This window comes from Hevea brasiliensis, chromosome 16 (assembly GCF_030052815.1).
Source record: "Hevea brasiliensis isolate MT/VB/25A 57/8 chromosome 16, ASM3005281v1, whole genome shotgun sequence".
Taxonomy (NCBI): Eukaryota; Viridiplantae; Streptophyta; class Magnoliopsida; order Malpighiales; family Euphorbiaceae; genus Hevea; species Hevea brasiliensis.
The window spans coordinates 47,568,176-47,587,283 of record NC_079508.1 but is presented as its reverse complement, the minus strand read 5'-3'; the positions used below and the strand labels follow the sequence as shown (position 1 = coordinate 47,587,283).

Sequence of the window (19,108 nt, the reverse complement as noted above, 5' to 3'; positions counted from 1 at the left end):
AATCTTAAATCTTAAATATTTTATGAATTAATTTAGGATCATTAAATTAAGAGTTTGTCAAATAAATAAAGATAATTTTATACGATGTAATCTCAACCTTTAATCCATTCTATAAGGAGAAATTCTAACCCTTAGATCAAACTAAATAAAATAAAATAATTTTTAATTTAATATAAAAACTTAATCATTTCTTTTCTAATTTTGGATCATTGAATTAAAAAATAATAAATAAATAAAAACAAAATTAATTCTTTTAATCTCAACCCTTCATTTAACATTTTAAATCCTAACCCTTTATATTATTTTAGGGTTTTACAATCCTATAAATACCTAACATTTACTGTTTAGGGGGCATTTCTTTTTAGATCGCAATTCTTCAATAGAAAAGAGAAAGGGGCCTTTCATTAAAAAAAAAAAAAAATGGCCATGTTGTTCTCTGTTTGTTTCCTCTTGAGCCCAGATTACCAACTACCCCCTTTCCTTCCTTTCTACAATCCAGTCAATATTCTTTTTTGCGTTTTATTTAGAACCTCAAAACTCGTTTTTACGTAGCAACACTCCTAGCCTTGCTCCCAATACTTGGCTTCAATGTACCCATTCCTTCAATCCCTTTGTTTATATGTCTCCACAGTTTCTCAAAGCGGCCAGCTTTCTTCTCGTCGGTTTTCAGGAAGGACCCGATTCGATCAAGCCCGTCTCTCTTGATTTTGACGGCAGTTCATGCACGTATGACTTTCGACTGCTGTGGGTGAGATATGATTTACCTAATCATTTTATTCTCTTGATTAATTGCTGCTGGTGATCTAAATTTTTAAATTTGGCTTGATGATTTGCTGTTTTAAAATTGCAGTTTGTTTAAATCTCTATTGATTCTTGATGTTTGGTTATTTGGATGTGGATTGATATTTTATAAATGATGTTTTCCTTCTTCAACAATGCGCATGCTTTCTAGGTATGTAAAATCAGTTTGCCTTTTTTTTTTTTTTTTAATCTTGTTTTTAGATCCCTTCATAAATTAATTTTCCTTTTGCGTTTGCTGTTTTGTTCTGTGAAATGGATGGTCTTCAGTTTTAAAGTATACTTGATGCTTAATTTATATTAGTCAGTCTTGTTTTGATATACCTGCGTAAGTTAAAGATAAGATTCATGAAGGCTGTGTTCAATCTCCATTATGGAGAGACTTGTAGTGGGTTCGATTCATGGAATCAGTCCTAAGCTATTTAAAAATCCATACAGCAAATCTTAGTACAAGAATGGGATTTACAATATGTTGTGAAAGTATAAGCTGTATCAGGATCCATATTTCCAGTTCTGTTTGGTTTCTGTTTGTGCATAAGTTTTTGTTGAGTGTAATTATGTGATTATAACATTCAAGATCTGGTCTTTTGGCTATCATATGGGGAATCAGTTATCTTGGTGTGAGTTTTGGGTAGAGAAAAGTTTTAGGTCTGTAGATATAAAATAAGAATATGAGAATGTATGTGTGTTTGTAGAAATTTGGATATATCATCATATCCGCTCACTATTTGGAGATTACGCAGTAGCATGATTGTCCTTTTCTTCTCTTGATACTCATGTTTCCTTGTTAATCTTTTATTTGCCTTAGTATCTAATACTGATAAAATGGATGCTGCAAGTAATAATATATTATTGATCCTTGAGAAAATTGCTTCGGAAAATGTGTATATTGCTATTGTTGAGAGAATCTATTTGAGTAATGGTGATAATGTGTAGGTAATTCAGATTCGTTAATACCCTACAACCCCTCACTTTCTTCTACCAATTTCCTACAAGGTTTGTCATGGTCAATACTTGAATCTACTTTTGTGTTATTCTTTGCAAATCATTTTGTTAAAATGTGTTTTGTTGCACGGTTTTGGTATTGCCTTGATGGCTGAGTTATATTGCATTCCATTTTTATAAGTGGTGAGGTTACCTTATTCCCCAATCTTTCACTGGATTCAATAATGTCAAGCAGTTTATTCTTGGCTTTTGGGTAGAATGCTCCTTATTTAATCAATATTGTAAAAGAGGGTTCCCTTAGGCTACCTAGAATTAAAATAATTTTTATATAAAATAAATTAATATTGGTTTTAATTTATAATCTATCTTAAATTAGGCCACTAATTTGGGATAGATTGAATTGAGATCTCTATTAATTTACTAATTTAGATTTAATTTGTCAATTTAATTGTTAAGTTTTATTTTGTTAATTTCCTTTTCTTTCAATTAATTAAATTAACATGGATTTTAATTGATGGTCTATCTTAAATTAGGCCACTAATTTGGGATAGATTCAATTGAAAGCCCTAGTAATTTAATTTTGTCAATTTTGATTTAATTTATCAATTTAATTATTGGGTTTTGATTACTAATAGACTCATTTTTCTTTCCCTTTTTAAACCAAATTAATATAGATTTTAATTGTTCATTGATTATTGTTAATGATGAGACTCGAGTTGGTTAAAGGGGCCACTCATTAATCAATTAGACTCTCTAGACAATAATGGATAGTCTACATTGAATTAGGCCACTACCTCGAGATAGGTTAAATTAAGATTCTTATTAATTTAATTTATCAATTTAATCAATCAATCAAATTATTTTATTTTATTACAAATGATTTCCTCTTTTTTTTCAATAAAACAAAATTAATATGTATTTTAATTGATGGACCAATAATTTGGGATAAATTAAATTGAGATCCCTATTAATTTAATTTATCATTTTAATTATTGAGTTTCATTTTTATTACTAATAATTCTCTTTTCTCTTAATAAATTAAATTAATAAGAATTTTTAACTGTTTGTTGATTATTGTTAATGGTGGGACTTAAGTTGGTTAAGGGGATCCCTATTAGCTAAATAGACTCTTTAGGACTCAAGTTGGTTAAGGGGATACCTATTAGCTAATTAGACTCTTTAGGCAATAATTGATGGTCTATTTTACAATGATAGGCTTAATAATTACTTATGTGATGCTACATCTTGATTGATTAGTTTTTTTACAATTGAATTGATCTACCTATAAAACTATAAGGTAACTTGTGCTTTCTTTTCTATTAAATTACAATGACTCAGGACTAACTTAGAACCCAAATTGGATGTTTTGATTGATATTGGTATGGAGAAGAAGTTAGTATGAAATATTTGTGCAGGCTATGATAGGTTGTGTCTTGATTGAATTTGAGCTATAGAATTCTAAATATAATAAAATGCACATTATAAAATGAAATACTTATTTTGACTCTAATATTTATCTACTTACCTGCAATTAACATATTTCTCACCTTAATCGATAGCAATATGAGCTATAAAATTCTAAATATAATGAAATGCATATTATTAAATGAAATGCTTACTATAACTCAAATATACATTTATCTTTCTGTAATTATATTGCCTTTTATTATTGTCTCTTTTATATTTCTCACGTTATTCAGCAGGAATAAGAGCTATAAATTCTAAATATAATGAATGCTCATTATGAAATAAAATGTTTATTATGACTGAAGTCTATATCTGTATATCTGTATATCTGTATATCTATCTGTAATATATATATATATATATATATATATATATATATATATATTACTGTTGAATCTGGCGTGTAATATGAGCTATAGAATTCTAATAAGTATTTCATTTGATAATGTGCATTTAGCTCATATTACAAGCCAGATTCAACTGGAATATATATTCATTACAGATAGATACATAGATATAGATTTGAGTCATAATAAGTATTTCATTTCATAATGAACATTTCATTATATTTGGAATTTATAGCTCATATTACTATTGAATAAGGTGGCAAATATAAAAGAGACAGTAGTAAAAGGCAATGTAATTACAGAAAGATAGATGTATATTTGAGTCTTAGTAAGTATTTCATTTCGTAATGTGCATTTCATTATATTTAGAATTTTATAGCTTATATTACTGAGGAATAAGGAGAGAAATATAAATATATAAATGAGACAGAATATATAGTAAGTCTAGCACATTTTTAAAGATATTATAAAGAAAATCGGCTATAAAATTGTTACTTATTATGACTAAAGTTGTTTTAGTTGAATATAGTTGAAAATTTATACATTAATTTTAATAAATTAGTGTAAAGAGTAAAATTGAATCATTTATTTGAATAAATAATTAAGTAACAGTGATTGCTAATTATGTTAAGGGTTTTTTTGTCAGTTCATTTTTTTGGGGGCAATTTTTGCTTGATTTGAATTTTTTTTTTAACTTATAGTAAAAATTGATTTAAATCAGCTAATATAATGTATTTTTAACTATTGATCATTCTTTAAGCTAATTGACATATCATAAATTTTACCATCAATCTATTCAATTTTCATTGTTGACTAAAATCAGCAATTATTTAATCAAAGTAAGATTCCCAAAAGTTAAAGAAATGGCTGTAATAGCAAAAAGTTGAAAAACTTTAAATTTTTTATTATTTGGATTAATTTAAATTTTTTTATAAAAATGTAAATAATAATAATAAAAAAAAAACTTAGGAGTAGAAAGTATTATACATAATAAGACGGATATTTTGAATCATGTTTAGATAAAATAAAAGATATTATTAATAAATTTAAATACATTTTATTTGCTTAAATACAAACAACTAGAATATAATGAAAGTATATTTTAAATGTTTTCATAATTTTAATTTAGATCATTAATTTAGTTTTCTTACTTTTGTTATATTATTATACCTACTTTAAAAGAACCTTTCTATTAATTTTAAGGTTTATTAATTTGTGTGAAAATTTTATAAAATTGCATATAAAAAAAATTTGAATTATGAGTACATATAAGAAATCTAGACAATATGCAATGCATGAAAAAAAAAAAACTAGTCTTAAAAAGTTTATTTATATGTTTATGTATCATGATAAAATCTATAATTTTCATATATAATAAAGTTTAAAACACTAAAATAAAATATAAAGATAAGAAATATTTATTTAGTAAATGGTTAATACATAATTAAATTTTTAGCAATGTAATTGATAAATATACAAATTATAAACACTATAAAATAAATAAAATAAAATAAAAGAATCCAATTTATTATTTCATGAATATATTAGGCTTAATTAAAAAGTTATTTGTTTTAATTTATAAACTGATCAGACTAATAAAATAAATTGACCTATTTATTTAGGAATTTTTTTGAATTTATAAACTAAAAAAACTAAGTTGTGAAACAATTATTCATTTTGGTGCTTATCAACACTACACTTATAAGTTAATGGAACCTAATATTTTAAAAAAAATAATTTCATTTTATTTTAAAATTTCAACAAATATCTCATCTATTACATTTTTAGAAATTTTAAAAATAAATATGTAACTACAAACTTATGAGAACCTTTGGTATCCCATCAGCAGCCTTACAAAAGTCTCACAATTACCATAGGCCCAAGCCCACACAAACACTCCTCTAATTTATCTTCTATTTAGTCTTCTGTGTCTTTTGCTTAACCAACGATCTATAACAAAAAGAAAAAAACAAAAGGTTTGTTTAGGCTCTTAAAATTATGTCAAATAGTTATATAAGTCTTTAAAATATTTTGAGGTCTAATTAATTCCTTTAACTTAAAAAAAAATCAAATAAGTGTTTTAAATTTTAAAAATAGATAAAATAAGCTCTTTAATTTTAAAAATAGATAGAAAAGACAGAACTATAGGCCGTACACGAAGATATTCTAGTGCAGAAAGTTCTCATCAGCAATCATTCATATCTGATTTGATTTGCAACCTCACGATGGATATTCGATGTATCCTGGAGTAGATTAATAGGCTGTTCTTTACCACATGGTTCAAGAAATTTTTCTATAGAAACTATGACAAAGATGATTAACTCATAGATAAACTTATTGAATCATTTGGCAAATAACAATTTATAAATTTCAACATATATTTACCAGGATCTTGCAAATCAAATACATATGATTGCTGATGAGGACCTTATGCATTAGAAAATTTTTATACATAGCCTTAGCTGGATTTATATCATAGACAAATTATAGTTTAATATTTTTTATCCATTTTTAAAAATTAAAGGGCTTATTTGTCTTCAAAACAGTAAAAAGGCTTACATGATCTATTATTAAAATTTGAAGAACTTGTTTAAAAAGTTGAAAGATTTAATTAGACCCTGAAATACTTTAAGGATTTCCATGACTGTTGGTAAGAGTGGAGTTATAGCTCCACTAATGGGGTCAATTGACCCCACTGAAACTTTTTTTTTAATATTAATAGTTTCTGTTGGAATTCTTTTTATAATATATATATATATATATATATATATATATATATATATATTTTTTTTTTTTTTCTTAATATCCCTACTGAATTTTATTCAATGTTTCTATTGAAAAATTCCCCCTAGTCTATATAAGATTTGATATATAAGAGTCAAAATTTGATTATAATATATTAAAGTTTAGTAATTATTTAATTATTTACTAAAGAAATAACTTGAAAATCTTTAATGAGATTTTTACATTTAACGATTATCTAATTATAGTCGATGAGCTAAAGTATATATAAAAGAAATTCATATAATATGAATAAATTAAATATATATTTTAATTGATTAATAGTTGATTACTAATATTCATATTTAATGCATAATTAAAAATATATAAAATAAATATTTAATTATTTTTTATCAATTTTTTTATAAAATATAGTGAATAATATAATTGAATATTGTACATTTCATTTCAAAATAAAGTTTAATAAATTAAAATTTTGACATTTTTTATTAAAAAATATATTTATTTTTTGCTAATTGCATAATATTTTGTAAATAAAAACTATTTGAAGATAAAATTTAAGGGCTAAGGCCTTTTGCAAAAAAAAAAAAAAAATTACTATTAAATTTGTTTCCTTTTCGTGCATTTTAAGATTTGGGATTGTTTAACTTGGACAGTAGTGAGTGATCATCGATGACAATGACTGAGGCTTCCTGTTTGGGTCTTGACAAAGAGTATGACGAAGTGTGCACACCAGGGTTTAGATTCCACCCAAGGGATGAGGAGCTGGTTCTTTTATACTTGAAGAGGAAAATCTGCGAGAAATGGCTACTGAAAGATATCATCCGTGCGGTTGATGTCTACTAGAGGGATCCTGAGGAATTACCTGGTATAGTACTTTAATGTTTTTGGCTAATATTGATTTTTCCCTTTTTATGGTGTAAGTTGATTTGGTTTTTTCCCTGTTTGAGTTATGTAGCCTTTTCATTCTGGTTTGTTTCGTTTTCTTGTTTGGTATGGTATTGATTTGACCAGATAGTAATTGATTTATGTTCTCAACCAAAATTGTTTTTCCCCCACATGGAGCATGAATAATTAGTAATTAATTGTGTTGACTTCAATTGCTAGATATGATTATCATTTTTTTTATTTGATTGGATATTAAGCTCTTTGTGGTCATTTCTGTAGGGAAAAAAGCCATGTTTTTGCTTTATTTCACAAAGACTCTAGTGCAATAACATAGCTCTTAGTTGAATTGTGCTATCCATTCATTTGGGTTTTTGGTGGATTTACTTTATTTGTTCATATCATTGATGGGTTCAGGCACCCTGGATTCTAGTTTTATCATAAAAATGTTTGTTTGGTTGTTGTATTGAATATTTAAGTGATGTTGCTGTATTGTTAATGTATTTTTGGTTTGTGATGACCTGGGTATGTGTTGTACTAACTACTAACATTGACTTAGTATTTGGGTTGAATGAATAATGTTAATAAAACAGTTTCGCTTAGCCTGCTGGTTTTGGGTATGTGCAGAGATTTGCTTTATTAATTGGTTTTGTGCATTCAATGTGATGATTGGTTTTGATGTTACAACGGATTTTGTTTTCATGTAAGAATTATGGAAATAATTTTCATGTTCAATTGTTTCTAGTAATCATATGTCACTAAAAAATGAATTGTATTTTCTGGGCAATCCATATTGAAGACAAGAGATAGACAATAGTTCTTCTTCTGTCCAAGGGATAGGAAGTATCCTAATAGGGCAAAGGTCAAATAGGGCGACCAGACATGGGTATTGGAAAGCTACAGGAAAGAATCGAAATATCACTTACAATTCAAGGAATGTTGGAGTGAAGAAGACCTTAGTTTTCTATATAGGCTGAGCTCCTAATGGTGAGAGAACTGACTGGGTGATACATGAGTACACTTTGGATGAAGAGGAACTCAAAAGATGCCAAAATGTTCAGGTACACAGCTGAATGTCTCAATGTGTTTTGCTTATTAACTACATATTCATGCTAATTAAAACTGGATTACATGGCAGGATTATTGTGCACTTTACAAGAAAAGTGGACCTGGTCCAAAGAATGGTGAGCTGTATGGAGCACGATTTAAGGAAGAAGACTGGGTTGATGATGAATATGCAGTTGTGAATAACTAACACTCTTGATAAGCAGCCTAATGCAGTCATTCCATCTGTTGTTACCATAAAGGCTGTTGCTCAGGTGGAGCAACCATTAATTGATCTTCAGGAGTTCAATATATAAATTGTTAATGAAAATCCACTATGAATTACAAAAACTCCAATCACTAGCACTTCCCCGTTTTGGAAACGTTTACAAGACGGAAATGGTATGAAGCGCCCATGACACGTTTCAAGGCCGTGTCCAAAAAAATCAAAAGATGGAATCGCATTTCCGACGGCCGGAGATGGCTTTTAGCTTGCTATTGGCGTTTGTTAATCCTCCCCGTAGAACCCATCGTGAAGCTGCTTAAAGCCACCGTTAATCCCATCTTATTTCATGTCTGAACTTGCTGGATTGATTAGTTGCTTCACCAGCATCGCAAAGTGGTCTGAGTCTCAGTCGGTGATGGTCAGGGGGTAGAGGAGTTGATGAGGAGAGGAGACATGAAAGAGAGAAGGGTGGTGGCATGTACTTTTAGTTTGTTTTTAGGGTCTTGCCATTTAAGGAAGAGGACTGGGCTGATGATGAATAAGCAGTTGTGAATTAGGAAGACATGGAAGAGAGAAGGGTGATGCCATATACTTTTAGTTTGTTTTTAGGTAGTGCCATTTGAGGAAGAAGACTGGGCTGATGATGAATGTGCAGTTGTGAATAACTCTTAACACTCTTTTTAAGCAGCCTAATGCAATCATTCCACCTATTGATACCATAAAGGTTGTTGCTCAGGTTGAGCAACCATTAATTGATCTTGAGGAGTTAAATAAACAAATTGTTGATGAAAATCCATTTCACCAACCCCAAATCAGTGATTATGATTATACTAATGGGCTACAACAGGTCAGTTGCATATTTTTTTCTTTTATTGATTTCCTTTATTTTATTCTTGAACTAATTTAAAACATACCTACTGTATATTTAGTCTGTGTGTTGTTATGCCTGTGTCAGTTACATGAGTGAGATGCTAGTATAAATATAGAATTTGAGTTGTAATTCAATCATTCACGATTAATCAGTGACAAATTCTCTCTCTCTCTCTCTCTCTCTCTCTCTCTCTCTCCCCCCTCTCAATCTTCTATTGTCTGCTTCTTTTTCATATAAATATAGAATTTGAGTTGTAATTCAATCATTCACGATTAATCAGTGACAAATTCTCTCTCTCTCTCTCTCTCTCTCTCTCTCTCTCAATCTTCTCTTGTCTGCTTCTTCTTTTTCTCCTTCTTCCCTTTCTTCTATTTCTTCCTCCTCTTCATCTATTTTTCCATTTGGTTGCGACCGGATAACATATGCATCTTATGTTGACATGGCAAGTAGCTGCCATGCAAGATCTTAGTTACTAGATTCACTACAACCCCCTAAATTCTGCGATCTAATTTGCGGGACGTTTGCATCCCAAATCGCTAGGTACACGATCTGGGTCATGAAAATGAGCAAATCATAAATCAGCAAAAATTACATAGAAAGATGGCAAAGATTCAAGGAGGATAGATAGAGCAAGGAGAAGAATAAGGAGCGGAGAAGAAGATCAACTGCTGTCATGTGTCAGCTGTATTACAATTGAATATTGTTTTATTATTAAATTTTTTTAATCTCTAACTTACTTCTTTAAAATAAACTTTTTAGTTATTTTAATTATTTTTCTAAGAATGAAATTCGTTATTAAATTTTATTTTTATTTTCTATTTTAATTATTAAAATAACCTGTTTATCTATTAAACTTCTAAAATTATTAAAATTAAATAAAAATATACAAAATAATAGATTATAAGTGTTAAAAGTTCAAAATTTTTTTAAATATTATATATATTTTTGTCATCTAAGCTTGGCTAAAATGGCTAAACTGATTTTGTTGCTGAATAAAACTCACAAGTTGGAGAGATAAAATTGCTTCAATAGTGCATTAACAAAGTAGCATTATACTATTACTGTCTCCTCATTTATTTTACTTTAATAAAATAAATTTTTTTCTGATTAATTAGATTATTGTATTATATTTAATAACTAAAAATAAAATATCTCAAAAATAAAAAAATTAAAGTATTGATATAATATAATTAGAATGTCTCTAATTTAAGGAATCGCTTAAATAATTATGGACATTGTTACTCTCTCATTTCATTACATTTCATTGCATGCATATTTAATAATAAAAAAGAAATAATTATTTATTAATATTTAAAAATTTTTAAACAAAAGAGTCTTTATAATTTCATTTATATTTATTTCTTTACTGATATTATAATTTTTTAAACAACAATAACAAATTTTTTAAAATGTACGAACATTAGATATCCCCACACGAAATGCTATTAAAAATTTGGCTTAAAGTTTTATATAACTCAGTATATTAGAAAAGTTGAATTTAGCCTATTTTTAATTTTTTTATTTAATTTAAGTTTAATTTAATTTAAAAATAAAAAAAATTAAGAAATTAAATTTTTTAATTTTTGAATTTAAATTAAAAAAATTAAAAAATTTAATCTTAATATTGAGAAATTAAACTTCAAGAAATCTATGCTATCGTTTTAATTTTTAGGATTAAATTGAAATTTTTAAATTAAATTAAATAAAAAATTAAAAATAAATTAAATTAAATTTTTTCAATAAATATAGAGACTAAATTAAACATTTTACCCTAACCCCCAGCCATAGTCTTAGTCTCAGTCTCTCGGCATATCTCGGCCAATTTAATTAAACTTGTCTCAGGAGCTTCTAATAATTTCCTCTAAGCCGGTTATCTCAGACATAAATTTTGCAAGAGGGCTATTAGACTTTCTTGCATTGCATATAATTGATAAAAAGTTAAAAAATTGACTAATATTGATAATATAAATAAATATTTAATTTATTTTTATCAATTAAATTATTTAATAAAATTAATTGTAAAAATTGAAATTAATTTAAAAGTCTAAGGATTAAATTAATAAAATTAAAAAATTTAATGAAAATCCAAAAAGCTCATGAAGATTTGAATTTTTTTTTAAAGGATTTTGCCTATTAAAATTAAAGAAAAATCTATTGTATTAATGTTTGATAGGTGAGCTTAATTGAGTAAAAAAACTCATTTAAACTTTAATTATGGGGGATTTGAGCTTTGTTACATGAAGAAAACTCAATAATTTTCCCCCTTGTTAATTTCTTTACATATGAACAGTCAAACATAAGAAAAGGGATTGAAAATAATAAAAAAGTGAAAAAAAAAATTATAAAAGATGTATTTTTTTATTAATCAAAATTTAATATTAAGTTTAATATCACAAATTTAAAATAATTTCAACATATTTATTAATTTTAAAAGAAAGATACATAATTAACTAAAATTAAATAAAAAAATTAATAATGTGCTCAATATCCATTATTTTTTTATCACATTTAATTATCAAAGAAATTTAAATAAATAAAATATATTTATTTTTATAGTTTTAGGATTTTGAAAAATAAAAATTATTAAAAAATGATAAAATAATTTTTTTGTTTCCATTAATTTTTTATTTTAAAAAAATTTAAAAATTAAACAATAAAAATAATATAAATGTAATATTAAAGTTTAACAAATTAATCTTAAAAGGGTTTATTTATATGTTTACATATCATCATAAAGTTTATAATTTCATATATAATAAAAATATATAAATTTAAAAATAAAATAATAAGATATTTATTTAATAAATATTTTATGCATAATTATATTTTTAACAATAAAAATATAAAATTTAAGCTCAATAAAATAAAATAAAAAAACTCGTGAGAGCCTGTCTTTCAGTGAGAAAGATTTCTTTCTTCTCCCTGCTTGGTCCCTAGTTTCAGTAGCCAATCTATTGCCATCCCCTGGCTTTTTGGGTAGGGAAGGCTCCTCCCTTCCCCAAATCGAAGGTGGTATCCTCTTCATTCCTCTTTGATTTTGTGTTGTGCGTAGTTTTGGAGTGGTGTCTGTTGTTGCTTTGGCAGATTTCGTGGTTCATGGTGAGGAGCTTTCACGAATCTGCTTGTTTGAAGGTCGATAAATCTATTTCTAGGAGCTTGTTTATGCTTGTCGGCAACTCAATGGTTGAGAGGATACTGATGTAACGTAGGTAAGGTCACCAATCCATATCGGCTATATGACCGGATGCCGGTATGGCAGTGAATTTGAATCCAAATTGTGAATAAAAATATTATTTTAAATATTGTTAAAAAAATAATTTAAAAAGATTATTTTATTATTATAATATTATTATAATTAAAAATTTATTAAATTTAATTTAAATTATTTTTTAATATTATCTAATTAATATATTTAAAATAATAATTTTCTTAATAATAATTTTAACAGTAATATCAAACATATCTTAAAAGAATGAGATCTGCCACCATGATTTTTCCAATTCTTCAGCAATCCCTTTGCTTTCAATCTCGCCAAGTTGACAGTTTCATTGCCTATCTCGCCCATACTTATTGGTTGACTGATGTGGGGAGATTTAGATAGGGTGAGTATTTGGTTCAAATTGAATCGAATCGAATTGAATTAAATTATAAAAATTAAATTATATATTGTAGAAACCAAACTGAATCGAAATAGATGAAAAATTGAATCAAATTGAATCGTTCTATTTCGGTTCAGTTCGGTTCAAACTGATTGGTTTTGATTTTTAAATTTAGACTTAATTTTTAAGTTAATTGATCTAATTTTGACTTTGATTTGAACTTAATAAATATTAATCAATGAAATTAAATAATTTATATATATATATAATTACATATAATTCATAAATTTTCCATAAAAATAAATCAATTCAAAAATCGATTCGGTACGATTCAATTCGATTTGAATATATAAAATTACTATTTAGTTCGGTTCGATTTAATCGATTTTTTTCTTCAAAATTAAATCGAATCGAAATAATCAAAATTTTTATAATATAAAATCGAACCAATAAATATATATGAAATCATAAATCAATTATAGAGTAACAATTAGATAAGCATATATAAAATTACAAATCAATTATAAAATAACAATTAAATTATTTTAGATCTCACTAAATTCAACTTTGATTATATGTTAAAAGCTTTTTTTTTTTCAAATATAACTATTATTTTATATTTAATTATTTTTTTATAAATAATTTATCATCTCATATTAAATACTGAAATGAAATCAACTATACAATATAATTTCTCGTGGCGTTAGGCATCACCTCTTCTTTTTGGTTGCAAATAATGTGGGTTCGAGTCTTTTACCCGGTCAATGTTAGGGTTCAATTTTCCTAAGATTTGGGCTCAGTGATTTATGGGCCTAGGCGTCGTGACTTATAGATAGGCTTCTATAAGTGAGCTTGAGCTTTGTAATCCTATGCTTTATCAATCAAATATTATTTTTCGTTAAAAAAAATAAATAGAAAACCACAAACTTCTGAGAACCTTCGCTATCCGCCCATCAGCTGCCTTGTAAGAGTCTGACTATTATCACCATAGGCCAAAGCCCGTCACAGACTCTGCTTTATTTTATTTGTCTTCTGTGTTTCTTGCTTGATCAACAATCCACCGTAAAAAAGGAAACAAAAGAAAAAATTGTTTCCTCTTTATTTTTTTTTTCCTCTCTTATCATTTCAGTATCGCTCAAAACCCCACAAAATCAAATCGAATCATGTAATTATATCATTTCTTGATCGAAAAACGAATTGGGTCTCTGTTTTTTTCTTGGTTTTCTTTTCCCGTTCTTTAATATTTGGTTTTGTTTAACTCGGACACTAGTGAGTTATAATCGATGACGGTGACGGCGATGGCGGCTTCCTGTTTGGGTCCTGATGAAGGGGATGATAAGGTGTGGCCACCAGGGTTTAGATTCCACCCAACGGATGAGGAGCTTGTTCTTTATTACTTGAAGAGGAAAATCTGTAGGAGACGGCTACGGCTCGATGTCATCCGTGAGGTTGATGTCTACAAGTGGGATCCCGAGGAATTACCTGGTATATACTATAATCTGTTTCGCAAATATTTATTTTTGCCTTTTTTTTGGTGTGCGTCGACTTGGTTTTTTCCTGTTCGAGTTATATAGCCTTTTCATTGTGGTTTGTTTCGTTTCCTTGTTGGGTTTGGTATTGATTAGATCAGACGGTAAGATCTTAGGTTGTGTTTTACCCAAAAATGGGTTTTTCCCCATTTGGGTTATGAATGATCGGGAATTAAGTGCGTTGACTTTAATGGTTAGATATGATTCTCCATTTTTTTCTATTTGATTGGATATTGAGCTCCTCGTGGTTAGTTCTGGGGGGTGAAAAATGTGTCTTTGCTCTATTTTCTAGAAATTCTAGTGCAATAACATGGCTCTTAGTTGAATTGTGCAATCCGTTCATTCGGGTTTTTGGTGGGTTTGCTTTATTTATTTATTTATTTTATATCGTTGATGGGTTCACATGAATTTGTCTGTGTGCCATTTTCTAAAGATTCTAATGCGATAACGTGTTGAATTGTGCTATCTGTTCATTTGGGGTTTTGGTGGGTTTGCTTTATTTGATAATATCATTGAAGGGTTTAGGAGGCCTTGGGTTCTGGCTTTGACATAAAAAATGTTTTTTTTGGGTGCTGTATTCAATTTTTAAGTGATGCTGCTGCAATGTTGATGTATTTTTGGTTTGTGATGACTTCGGTATGCATTGTGCTAACTACTAGCATTGACTAAATATGTGGGTTGAATGAATGATGTTGATAAAGCAGTTTTGCTTTGCCTGCTGGTATGTGTAGAAATTTCCTCTAGTAGTTGGTTTTGTGTATTCAATGTGATGATTGATTTTGATGATCTATTGGATTTTGTTTTCGTAATGTAAGAATTATGAAATTAATTACGATTTTCAAATGTTTCTAGTTATTATATTTCACTAACAGATGAACAATACTTTCAGGACAATCCATATTGAAGACAGGAGATAGGCAATGGTTCTTCTTCAGTCCAAGGGATAGGAAGTATCCTAATGGAGCAAGGTCAAATAGGGCAACTAGACAAGGGTATTGGAAAGCTACAGGTAAGGACCGAAACATCTCTTGCAACTCTAGGAATGTTGGAGTGAAGAAGACCCTAGTTTTTTATGGAGGCCGGGCTCCTAATGGTGAGAGAACTGACTGGGTGATGCATGAATATACTTTGGATGAAGAGGAACTCAAAAGATGCCAAAATGTCCAGGTACACAGCTGAATTTCTTGATGTTTTTTGCTTATTGACTGCATATTTGTGCTAACTAAAACTGGATTACATAGCAGGATTATTATGCACTCTACAAGGTTTACAAGAAAAGTGGACCTGGTCCTAAGAATGGTGAGCAGTATGGAGCACCATTTAAGGAAGAAGACTGGGCTGATGATGAATATGCGGTTGTGAATAACTCTGATACTCCTGTTAAGCAGCCTATTGTTGTCATTGCACCAGTTGATACCATAAAGGCTGTTGCTCAAGTGGAGCAACCATTAAATGATCTTGAGGACTTGATGAAACAAATTGCTGATGAAAATCCACTCCACCAGCCCCAAATCAGTGATTATGATTATACTAGTGGACTACTACAGGTCAGTTGCATATTGTTTCTCTTGTATGGATTTACTTTATTTTATCCCTGAACTAATTTAAAACATACTTGTTGTATATTTAGTCAGTGTGATGTTATGCCTGTGTCAGTTGGTTACATGAGTGAGATGCTAGTATCAATATTGAATTTGAGTTGTAATTCAATCATTCAAGATTAATCAAGGCAAATTCTCTGTTCCTAAATTCTCTCTCTCTCTTTCTTTCTCGATCTTCTATTCTCTATTTCTTCTTTTTCTCCTTCTCCCTTTCCTTTGTTCTTCCTTTTGGTTGTGACCACATAACATGTGCATCTTCTGTTATCATTGCAAGTAACTGCCCTACAAGTCCTGCTGCAACTAATTTGTTTTTGTCTAAATAGTGTATTTATATATTTGTCATCTAAGCTTGGCAAAAATGGCTAAAGTGATTATGTACCTGAATGAAAATACTTGTTGGTAAGATAATACTGCTTCAATAGTGCATGAACAAAGTAACATTATACTATTACTGTCTCCTCATTTATTTTACATTATTTTTCTTTTTTGCTTTTTTAATGTATGTTTTATTGATTTATATAAAATCTCATAGGTTGCTGGTGAAGATGAGACGCAAAGTACATTGGTGGATCCATCCTTCAGAGAAGTTATCTTTCCTGAGCCAATCTCTCTGTCACCTACAAGTGTCCAGCAGGAAAGCTTGGACTTCAACGGGTCAGCTACCTCGACATTTCAGTTGCTTGAGGTGCCCGAAGTTGCATCTGGTCCTCATAGCTCTGAAGGGGCACAGCAACTTTGTGAAGATGATTTCCTGGAAATTGATGATCTCATTGGTCCAGAACCTACTTCATTGAACACCGAGAAAACTGCAGAGAACTTGGGGCTTGATAATTTTGATGGACTGAGCGAGCTTGATCTGTACCATGATGCTGCCCTCTTTTGGAGTGAAATTGGGCCTGTTGGTCAGGACACAGTTTCAAATGTAAACGAAGTTGGTTTCCACTTGCAGTCCCATTCAATGGCAAATCAGGTGGACTGCCAATTACAGCCACATTCAGCAGTAAATAATGTGGATTACTTGCAGCCACTAGCATTTGGTGCAGCTCAGCTATGGGTGGATGATCAGAGAAGCGATGTCCATACTAGAGAAACAATTCATGGGACTCTTTCTCAACCAACTCCAGGTATGAATGAGATACAATTTCAGCATCAATGAATTTGTTCCCATTTTTCACTTGGTGTACTCTTTCACTGAGTTGTCTCTGTTTTGGACGAAGTTGCTGTCATGGTAGCCCTTCCATTCAGAGCTCTTGATCAGATGGATGGTCCTCAAGGCATAAAGCCTATGTGAAAGTGGGACTTTGAGCCAAATTCAAGAGCTCTTCTAGCACAAGTATTTCCTTTATATAATATTGAAATCGACTATTAGAATTAATGTAGTCTAAATCTTTGGCCATTTTGGTCATGTTCAGGTGTCACATATGAATCTTCCAATAATCCTACCGGAGCTAATGAAAATCAAAGTGGTGGAGAGGATGATGGTACTACTGGTTGGTTCTCCTCTGCTTTGTGGACATTTGTGGAGTCAATACCTACTAATCCTGCATCAGCTTCCGAGAATCCTTTGGTTAGTAAGGCTTTCGAGCGAATGTCTAGCTTCAGCAGAATGAGACTGACCGTCAAAAACAATAATATCAATACTGATAATCTTGTTGGTAGTGATCGTGCTGCAAATTCAAGGAAAGCTAGTGGAACTAGTAGGGGTTTTCTTATCTTATCTATTCTTGGAGCATTATGTGCCATCATGTGGGTTTTGGCCGGAGCTAGAATGCTGGGGAGAGCTATCTTCTCCTGAAATTATATATATGGGAAGTTTTTGTTTGTCTGGGGCACTGGTGTTGGGGAAATTGAGAATAGAAGCTAATCCATTATTTAGTTTCAAGGATTCCAATATTCAAACGTAAATTTTGAAATGCAAAGACGAAGTTTTTGTCATTAGGGAGGGGTAAGTGCTCCAGATAGCAACAGGAGGCTACATATTTCCTTTATATTGTATGTCAATCTTGATGCGTAGCTGCTTATTTGTGTGTTCTTTGTACAATTGTCCACGTTCGCTATTGATTCAGTTCAGGTTCTAGTGTCTCTGGGTTGTGTACATATATAAAAAGGGTGGGGTGTTAGGATTTTGTTGTCCTTGTGGTTATATTATGATTAAAATTTTCTTGAATGGTGACTGACTAGCGAATTTTCTTCATATGATACCTTCCACTAAGTTAAAATAAAGATGCTTTTGTAATAATTTATATATTATGACCTGTAGCGAATTTTTTGATTATATAAAATGAAAATTTAAATTAATAAAACGAGTAAGATTATGATTTTAAAATAAAATTAATGTGCTAGATACTTAAGCTAATTTTATTTGATTTTTAATTTGACGTTGATGGTATACGCAAATTTTTTAATTATTTTTTGTTAATTAGATTATCCGATTAAATTAATTACTAAAATTAAAATTAATATAAAAATTTAAAGATTAAATTAATAAAAGTAAAAAATTAATTGAAAATAATAAAAAATTGAAAAAAAATTTATAAGAGATGTATTTTTTTATTAATTAAATTTTAATATTAAATTTAATGTCACAAATTGAAAATAATTTCAATATATTTATCAATTTTAAAATAAAGATATATAATTAACAAAACTTAAACAAAAATTTTAAAAATGTGCTCAATATCCATTATTTTTTTTATCATATTTAATTATCATAGAAATTTAAATAAATAAATATATTTATTTATTTATTTATTTTTGGATTTTGAAACAAAAAAAATGGTTAAAAATTGTTAAATAATTTTTAAGTTTTCATCAATTTATTATTTGAAAATAATTTTAAAAAATTAAAGAAGAAAAATAATATAAATTTAATACTAACGTTTAACAAATTTATCTTAAAAAAGTTTATTTATATGTTTATACATCGTCATGAAATTTATAATTTTTTATATAATAAAAAAATAAAAATTTAAAAATGAAATAATAAGATATTTATTTAATAAATAATTTATACATAATTATATTTTTAACAATTTAAACTCAATAAAATAAAAA

The 19,108-nt window shown here is 28.6% G+C and overlaps 1 protein-coding gene and 1 long non-coding RNA gene across 4 annotated transcripts; both read left to right on the top strand.

Moving 5' to 3' along the window:
- Positions 1-501: 501 nt before the first annotated feature.
- LOC110645471 (uncharacterized) lies at positions 502-10,130 on the top strand. Of its 3 annotated transcripts, XR_009144751.1 has the most exons (6): positions 502-748; positions 851-952; positions 6,956-7,167; positions 7,930-8,245; positions 8,323-9,301; positions 9,866-10,130. It is a non-coding gene; the product is annotated as an uncharacterized LOC110645471 (long non-coding RNA). The 3 variants fall into 3 exon arrangements; XR_002493001.2 differs by lacking the exon at positions 9,866-10,130 and having other exon boundaries at positions 7,984-8,245; positions 8,323-9,459; XR_009144750.1 differs by lacking the exon at positions 9,866-10,130 and having other exon boundaries at positions 8,323-9,459.
- Positions 10,131-13,855: 3,725 nt separating this feature from the next.
- On the top strand, positions 13,856-18,221 carry LOC110645466 (NAC domain-containing protein 17). The gene is made up of 5 exons (XM_058137810.1): positions 13,856-14,409; positions 15,343-15,620; positions 15,698-16,000; positions 16,587-17,178; positions 17,467-18,221. The coding sequence occupies exons 1-5, from the start codon at positions 14,208-14,210 to the stop codon at positions 17,847-17,849; spliced, it is 1,758 nt and encodes a 585-aa protein (XP_057993793.1). The 5' UTR covers positions 13,856-14,207; the 3' UTR covers positions 17,850-18,221.
- The last annotated feature ends 887 nt before the right edge of the window (positions 18,222-19,108 follow it).

Bases quoted from the DNA above. Each gene is read 5' to 3' on its own strand.
- LOC110645466 (XM_058137810.1), top strand. From the start codon at position 14,208: ATGACGGTGACGGCGATGGCGGCTTCCTGTTTGGGTCCTGATGAAGGG. The intron at 15,621-15,697 runs GTACACAGCTGA...ATTACATAGCAG, and splicing joins AAAGATGCCAAAATGTCCAG to GATTATTATGCACTCTACAA. The intron at 17,179-17,466 runs GTATGAATGAGA...GGTCATGTTCAG, and splicing joins TCTTTCTCAACCAACTCCAG to GTGTCACATATGAATCTTCC.